The sequence below is a fragment of the Pundamilia nyererei genome, unplaced genomic scaffold, assembly GCF_000239375.1.
Source record: "Pundamilia nyererei isolate P.nyererei 1_Seehausen unplaced genomic scaffold, PunNye1.0 scaffold00210, whole genome shotgun sequence".
Classification (NCBI taxonomy): Eukaryota; Metazoa; Chordata; class Actinopteri; order Cichliformes; family Cichlidae; genus Pundamilia; species Pundamilia nyererei.
The window spans coordinates 723,123-731,826 of NW_005187611.1; the positions used below are offsets into that span (position 1 = coordinate 723,123).

At 43.8% G+C, this 8,704-nt stretch overlaps 1 protein-coding gene across 1 annotated transcript in view; it reads right to left on the reverse strand.

The window, feature by feature from the left end:
* Positions 1-633: 633 nt before the first annotated feature.
* Positions 634-8,704, reverse strand: part of irak1 (interleukin-1 receptor-associated kinase 1) — a 13,160-nt gene continuing 5,089 nt past the window's right edge. The window contains exons 3-15 of the mRNA XM_005747992.1: positions 8,031-8,177; positions 7,869-7,942; positions 7,578-7,754; positions 6,153-6,217; positions 5,887-5,998; positions 5,283-5,404; positions 3,884-4,088; positions 3,051-3,119; positions 2,422-2,509; positions 2,237-2,331; positions 1,366-1,990; positions 1,157-1,255; positions 634-1,066 (exon numbers count right to left, since the gene is read on the reverse strand). Of these exons, the coding sequence (XP_005748049.1) occupies positions 987-1,066; positions 1,157-1,255; positions 1,366-1,990; positions 2,237-2,331; positions 2,422-2,509; positions 3,051-3,119; positions 3,884-4,088; positions 5,283-5,404; positions 5,887-5,998; positions 6,153-6,217; positions 7,578-7,754; positions 7,869-7,942; positions 8,031-8,177 (1,958 nt within the window). The 3' untranslated portion in view covers positions 634-986. The remainder of the gene's footprint in view (positions 1,067-1,156; positions 1,256-1,365; positions 1,991-2,236; positions 2,332-2,421; positions 2,510-3,050; positions 3,120-3,883; positions 4,089-5,282; positions 5,405-5,886; positions 5,999-6,152; positions 6,218-7,577; positions 7,755-7,868; positions 7,943-8,030; positions 8,178-8,704) is intronic.

Sequence of the window (8,704 nt, forward strand, 5' to 3'; positions counted from 1 at the left end):
AAGAACCCCAACAATCAGATAATCCCCTGTGAGCAAGGCTAAGTAATAGTGGGGAAGAAGAACTCAGTTAGGCCCCTCCAGGATCAGGCTAAGGGCACATCTGCTACAAGCAACTGATGAATGAAGACCGAAAAAAGGAACACTGAGAAATCAAATTTAAGCCAGTTTTTGAAGTTAGTAAAAAAGGTCCAATGTTAAAATGCCCAATTTTACAAGAAATAGAAGACAAACATGTTTAGAGGCTGCTCCAAATCAAAAATGTTGTCATCTGATTATATTTTCTCTGTGCTTCAGTTTTGGTGACTGAAAATTTAATATCGTATTTCACAGGTAGCATTGGCTCAGTGTTCCACCTGTACAGTGTATAGATGCAGTTTGCCATCAAAGCCAGCTAGCAGTACCTGATAACATTTCACCCTCCTGTCCACATATGACATCTTCTGGCTCCGCCGATAATAAGATTACAGCTTCAAAATGCAGAACTTGTGAGATCGCAGTGGCTACGTTCTGATGTTATCTTTGTCTTGCTCCTTGAACAACAACAGCCATCAATCAGATGCAGGTTTTTGTTGGCGCTCAATAACATAAAACATCATCTCAAACTCTGCGGCATTCAAAGCATATAGCATGTACTCTGTTTTCAGAATTTTATGACACAATTACAAATATTAAAATATTTCCATGTGAATATTAAAATTATTACAGACTAATGAATAAATAATTTCAGTTGGATGAAAACAACAGGAATGTTGCGTTACGCTGACATGGGCATCACTTGGTTTGAACCCAGTGATGTTTTTTGGTAAATGCACAGCTGGAGAAATCTATGAAACCCAGATTCACCAGCAGTCTGAAATGTGACACACCAGCAGCTCCACCATCCAGCAGTTTTTTCTGTAACATTAGTGATGATGAAATCCACAGCTGCACTCCAGAAACTGTCCATCTTTGGTCCTCTACTTTGTGTCCATACTAGATAACCGCAGTCACTTGTGTTTAGTGGGAAGATAATCCAGCTCATCGCTCTCCTCTGGTCCTCTGATGTCCCCAGAACTCTTCTCTTCATCTGATCAGACACAGGAGAAACACAATGAGTGAACCAAAAACAAACAAAACCAACAGGTATCATAAAAACTCCTGAGTGTGGTTTACATACAGATGTTTTCAGATGACAGCAGCTCAGGAGTACGAATCCTTCCTTCCTCGTACTGAGTTTTCTTCTCCAGGAGTCGCTGTTTGCTGGAATTTATCTGAACTGAACAAACAGGAAATGGATCTAGTTTCAGTTTCAGAAAAGTTTAGGACAGGTGTTCAATAATGTCTGAAGAAACTAAGGTGTGGTCCTTTAATGAGTTGCTCACATACTTGAAGGCTCTGGAGATGTTGACTTCAGGGACCCTGCAGGAGAGAAGCCGTAGAGCCTTGCAGTTGCATCTGCCGTGGTTTGCCCTCTAGTCTCTGGTCCTGCTGGGGCCCCTCTCAGTGCTCCGGGTGCTATACTCAAACTGGTGCTATTGGGCTGGGGAGGGAAATTGTACTGGTCCTCAGTGGGCACCGAAGGCTGGTTGCACTCAACCTCTGTGAGCCTAGCTGGACTGCGATACTGCGCTTTGGTGGAAGGAGATAAAGACCTGCAGCTGGTCCCGTTTGATCTCAGCTGAGAGCGAAGGTCGTACTGGGAGAAACCTCGACTCTCGTCGGTTTCACATGGACCAGCGAATGAACAGGAAGACACAGGAGGGAAAATGGATGACGGGGGAAGAGATGATGATGAGTGAAGTGGGTCAGGAGTGGCGAGGGTGAACAAAGAGGGAGAGGAAGAAAATTTGGTTGACTGTGACACTTGGTAGGTATCCTCCAGTGGTCCCAGTTTACTCAGCTCTTTGGAAAGCTGTTGTATATTAGAGTCCAGAGAGCGGGGAGGTCTGGGGAAGGACTGGTAGGGAGGCTCCCTCACCATTTTATATACGTCCTCAAGAGATGCACACACCTATGAAAAAACAAAACAACACACTGAGGTGAAAAACAGGAGGATCCAAACAGGAGCCCTGAGGAACTCCAGAGTGCTCTAAGCAGCAGTCACAGAAGTCCAGATTAAATTAAATTGCACCACAACCAGTCTGAACTGACAGGATATGCATCTGAAGAAGTCTGCAACCACTGAAACTACATCTGACAAAGTCCAGATTAACAAAACTGTTTAAGAGGAAACCAAGTGAGTGTGGCTGGCTCTTACATCTTTCATTACCGGTCTCTTCCTCCTGAGTTTTGCCAGACACCTGCAGGCCAGATCCGCCAGTTGCAGGCTACCAGTAAGCTCAGCAGTACCCCCTGCAACGAAAGTGAACACAACAGGTAACAGGAAGGACATGGAGCAGGCACAACAAGGACAGGGACTGTGGTCTTAGCTCAAACACTGACCTGAAATCAGCCGTTTGTCAAGATGCTTCCTCCAAACTGCTTCAGTTGAGCCATCCGGACCTTCCTTGATGTCCTCCACCAGGTACTTCTGCAAACCAGAATCAAAACCAGGGTAAGCCCGACAACAGACCAGGTTACCGGCAAGGAAACACACCAGCCGGGTTTGGAAGGATTCTGCCATTTTCCAAAGCTTCAGATTCATCCATCCATCCATTCACTTCCGCTTATCCTTTTTCAGGGGCGCTGGAGCCTATCCCAGCTGTCATAGGGCGAGAGGCGGGGTACACCCTGGACAGGTCGCCAGTCTGTCGCAGGGCTAACTCACAGGGACAGACAACCATTCACACTCACATTCACACCTAGTGGCAATTTGGATTATCCAATTAACCTATCCCCACAAGCTGCATGTCTTTGGACGGTGGGAGGAAGCCGGAGTACCCGGAGGGAACCCACGCAAACACGGGGAGAACATGCAAACTCCACACAGAAAGACCCCGGCCTGATGATGGAATTGAACTCAGGACCTTCTTGCTGTGTGGCAACAGTGCTCACCACCGTGCCACCGTGCTGTTCAGATTCAAAACAACCCAATATGCAAATCAACTGTGTGAGCAGGTGTGTGCTATTACCAGGTATCTGTCTCGACCCATCCCATCTTTCTCCAGAGCTCGACGTCCAGTCAGCACCTCGAGCAGCACCTGAAACACACACACGCACCATTTTCAGACACTTGCTGTGTTTCTCTTCTGTTTTCTGGTCTCAGAATAAAAATGTTCAGTTTCACGTCAGTTCCTAAAACAGGATATTTCCTGTTGCCAACTCTATAACTTACCTACAACTAACGAAGATGTTTCTCTAACTAATAGATGGTTGTAACTTATTTTATAAACAAAACCACCTACAAATTATTATGTTTATGATATTTTTTATGGTTTAATGGGTGTATTTAATTATGCTTTTCAAACGTATTTATGGAAAAGCTTGAAGCTTAGGGTGCAAATTATGCTTTACAGTATACTAGTATTACAGATCAAACGATAACGCCGTCATACTTGAAGTCTTTCTGTTTCCAGGTACCTTTTTTTTTTTACTTCCGTGCTTCGGTTTCAAAATCTACAATTTCTTGTTTACATCTTTTGTGGTGTCTAAAATATTTTCTAGAGGAACAATCAAAATTGAGGCCTGCAGCTGTAAATCTTTGCTACTCCTCAACGGTTAGCCATGGTCCACATCGAAGCATCACATCATAGTGATTAGGAATTAACTGCATAAAAAATCAAGTCCTATAATATTAAAAACATACATGTTTCACACAATTTTCCACTGTTGTCATAATAGAAATGGGCCTGTTTCTGTACCAAACTACAAAAAGTTATTGGAAAAGCAGAAATATTTTTATAATTAGGACTATATGAATACACAGAGTCCTCCCATACTGCACTGAGGCCCTGCGACATCTCACCACTCCGAAGCTGTAAACGTCCAGTTTGGGTCCCAGCTCTCCGCCTCTCACGTATTCCTCCGGCAGATAAGCCAGCGTTCCTCTCACTGTTGTCGTTTTACCCACGGATGTCGTGCTAGCTGCCGAGGTGCCGGTGGGTACAAACCGAGCCAGACCGAAGTCTGAAAGCTTCGCCGTCATGTGACTGTCCAACAAAATGTTGGAGCTGGAGAGAAACCGATGCACATAAAGAAAAAGAGTTCAGGTTAACACACCAGGTGAAAGCAGAGGCTGTGATTTTGCCAGTGCGTCGCCATAGTGCAAATACTCGCACTAACAGACTTTTAAAAAACAAAACAAAAAAAACAACAAACACATCACAGATGACTTTTTGACATCACTCAGCCTTATAACCAGGTGGACCACATCAACTGTGATAAATGAGTAAATGTGGCAGTAAATACACTTCATGCAAATCATTTCATTACTTCTTCAACGGAAACTTCATCTTGATGTTTTTTTCCTGTGACCTTTGTATGAACTGTGAAATGAAGGCATGAATTTCAACTGAAACTTTACCTGACGGTCTGCCTACGCTGACGTGTTTTACACACAATTCAGAGGAAAACAAAAATGATGGCGACCTCCAGATAGCAGAAGAGGAAGAAGAGGGGCTTCTTCCTTTCTTTGTTGTGTTTGGCTGAATGACAAAGTACACCATAAATATTTATTTTCCTGATCACTTTTCCTTGACTAGAGGAAAAATGTGAAAAGTTAGAAGAGAACAGACTACAGGGTGAATGTTGATCTGCTGTGGTGACATTGCAGCCTCCTGGACTACAAAAAGCTCATCTTTCATACTGTTCCTGCGTTGGTCATACAAAAGAGGATACTCATGAAAAAAATTGAAAACAAATGGAGCATTCTCGGTCTCAGCACACAGAGCGGGTCGCACACGGTGGTTCAATCCCTGGTCCTGCAGTGCATATGTTGCAGTCCCATCCCTTGTGATTGTTATTGTTTAAAGGCGTAGAATACAGCACTTTATGAATGTGTATGAACGAGCAAGACTGTAGCTCGTAGTAAAAAGTGCTTCGACTGCTCAATGAGAAAAGTGCTATATAGGTACTAGCGCATCTTCCAATTCAATAACAAATAAAAATTAATTCATCATCAAGGCTGGAATTTGATAAGGGAATTTATGACCTATAAGCAGAAATAATATTTCTCACTTTCAGATTAGTTACTCATCGTTTCCAGTCATTTCTCTCTTCCTGCTGGAAATAATCCAGTATAGCTTCTGCTTTCTGCACTTTTCAGTGACTCATGTCAAATAAAAGACTGTAATACAGCTGTTCACTTTGATCTATTTAACACATGGATTCATAAATACACTGAAGAGCTCCAGGGTGAAGATCACCTTTTCACGTCTCCGTGGATCAGCAGCTTTTCGCCTTCAGGGGGGCAGTGGAGAAACTGCAGAGCTTCTGATGCGTCTTTAACAACACTGACTCTCTGAGGCCATGAGAGCACCACACACTCCTGAAACACACACACGGAAATAAACACACCCATGGAAATAAACACCCCTCCGAAACAAATAAACATTTGTAAATTATGTAGTGTGCAGGGTTTTCCCCAAGCACTGAAACTCGGGTGCAGGACTGAGTGTTTTTACAGAGCATCATGGAGAATGCACATGAAGAGGTAAAGGTGATTAATAAGAGCCACCATCATTATTTAACAAGCCTTTCATATTTATAATCACTTCCCATCAGTGGATCTTATTTATTTGTATATCACAATCTTTTATTCACATCTACTTGGAGCAACAGATGAAGGCCGATACACTGGGTGTATCAGGTTTCAGTGTTGCCAGCTTTCTTTCGGTAATATTGCAAGGATAATGGCAAAAGCCAACACTGAAAAGACCCAGCAATGACCACCTATGACACCCAGAAAGCACCCGAGTCCTGGGAAAACCCTGGAGTTATCTGAGCCGTGTGCATCTGTGTATGTGTTACGTTGTGCAGCTGGTCCTCCAGAGATCTGTTTTCCATGTAGCTGTAAATCAGACACAATGACCCTCCTCCGTCACTGAACCCTAAAAGATCCACAATGTTGCGATGTCTGAATCTGAGGAGGACACACACACACACACACACACACACACACACACACACACACACACACACACACACACACACACACACACACACACTATAACAACCATGTGACTTTAATCAGAACAGATGAAATCTGCTGTATCTCACTGAGGAACTTCACCCACCTTGACAGTTGCTCCACTTCAGTCTGGAAGCTCTTCTTCAGCAGAGCCCAGTCCAGCAGCCCGTCCTGTCAACGACAGCAGCAATTCTGACCAATCACAATCTACTTCCTGGCAGTAAAATGGACCAATGAGAAGGCTTTTTCAGACAGTGAGCGGTCGACCCCTCTCTAATTATCAGTCGATGTTTTTCTTTTAACTTTTCTAAAAAGAGCCAAAAGACTCTTTCAGACTAATTTTGTCTCCGTTTCCATGGCGGCAAAAACCTCGAAAATGACAGTTGTTTTTAAAAATCTGTCTGTGACAAAACCATAGACTGTACGTTAAAGATGTTGGCAGCTACCGTGACAGCACCCATTGGATTGTGAAGTCCGTTGAACCCTCGAGATGAGCCATTTTGCTGACACCATGTTGGTGTTTTGATACAGGATGTGCACACTCACCGTCACACACATGTTGATGAGCAATGAGCATTTCCTGGAAAATCCTCTCTCACACTTAGAATGACACAAATTTACAAAATGGACTGAATTTTTCATTAAGTGTGACTGAAACGAGAAGCTGAGATGATAACATCAGCAGTAAAGTGTCGACTATGGTCCTGACAGAGCGCCGTCTTCCCACAGACTCACTTTAGGACCTCTACGATGGCTTCACTTTTTAGACCCAGAAGCTAAAATTGAAGCTCATATTTTGTGTGGAGACGGGCTTTAGAAGGGAACCACCCAACCCGACCACCATCGCAGGACTTCCAGGTCGCTCTAAAACGTCAACCAAATGTACAAGTTACCTAAACCGGCCTTCTAACAGCCAGCAGGGGGCGACTCTTCTGCTCTGTGACCTTTCGTCTTAACATTTTTGACTCAGTCACTAGTTCCAGGTCAGACTGAATAAAACATGAAGATCATTTTGTAAAATAAAGAATCAAAAAATACTCTAATTGGCTAACAACTACTCACTCATTAAAACGATTAGCTAGAGGTGTCGTCATGGGGACTTGACTAACCAATGGCAAATGGTCTTTTATAGGGTCCGTAGCTGTGACAAGCCAAAACAAAAGCCTGCACAGCCTTTTTGATCTATTTCCAACTTTTGTGTTGCTTAAACTTCATTGTTCATGGCCTGCAGGTGGCGACTCCTCTGGTTACATAAAGACTTAAAGGGCCCTTTCCTCAAAATAAAAGTGAGCAACACCATTTGTGACTTTTTTGTATTTCATCTCATTTCCTTTTATTTCTTTGGTGCCCGACAGTTTTAACTTTCTAGCTCGAGCGCAGAAATAATCAGACGGTTGGGATCGTGCATACATTTACTCGAACTGCAGCGTAAACTGTAAGCAGAGTTTTTCTGTACCAGTCCTGTTGCTGCCTGAAAACCGCTCGCTGTCTGAAAACTCCTCAAGACTGAACTGCATTGTGATTGGCTGACCTCTTTGAATTTCTTGACGGCGCACTTCATGTCCTTCAGAGTCGCTCTGTACACGACTCCAAACCCCCCCTCCCCTATCTGCAGGGAGGGGGAGAACCCATTTGTCCCAGCATACACCTCTTCATATGACAGGCGCATCACTGCGATGCTGCTGCTCACCGCCACCATCACCTGGGGCTGGGGGATGACATCACCACCATCATCGTGCTTTGTTGTAGTGATGTATTTGTATTGATTGTTGAACAAACCTTGTGTAATGTGTGTGCAAGTATGCGCGTGTGAGAGAGAGACCTGGTGACGTTGTTGCACTTCAGAGCGCAGCCCCGGGGGGGGCGATGCAGGTCTGGGTAATGGACCTCCTATTCCTTTATTTACAGAATAAAGTAGTGACATCATCAGCGTCACAGAACAAGCCGACTGGAAATACGTAAATGTCTGTTTATGCTGTGTTACCTGAGCCCAGTCTACAGGTGTCCTGCATAGGCGTGGCCCAAGGCGTTTTGGGAGGGGGGACAAACTGAGAGTCAGAAAAAGGAGATGAAGAAGGAAGATGACGAGCAGGAGCAGGAACATAGGAGTAAAGGTCCAGACTTCTCACCCCTGCAGACAGAGAGACAGAATGAGAAAAAGTCAGTCCTATACAAAAGGTTCTACTGAAAACGTGGACTTCAGGCACGTTGCACTAACGTATAGTGATGAAGTGTTTTAGGAGAATATGATCAAACCAATATGCGTACAGGGAGGGGTACAGCACTGAGGATGCAGTGCTAAGTGTCACTCTTTTAATAAGCAAGCATTCAGAAGATTCAAAAGCTAATGATCAGATTCCATCTGCTGATTCTAGTTCTGCATTTGACTGTTCGTCCACACCCGCAGCTCCAAAAACTCTCAAGTTTAGAAATGCCTTAATTATAAATTGGTTTTTATCCCTTTTGTCAAGCCGGTCACAACAAGTTAAACAATTCAATCTCCGTGAGTTCCCCTCTCCTTTTCACCTTGTATACTACTGGCTGTTGAGGTAACTGGACTAATTATGGGGTTATCAAATTCTCATCAAAGAATTTGATAACCCCGTTATTGTTATTATAATATATCCTACATGCAGGTGACTGCCCGTCTTTATCCCA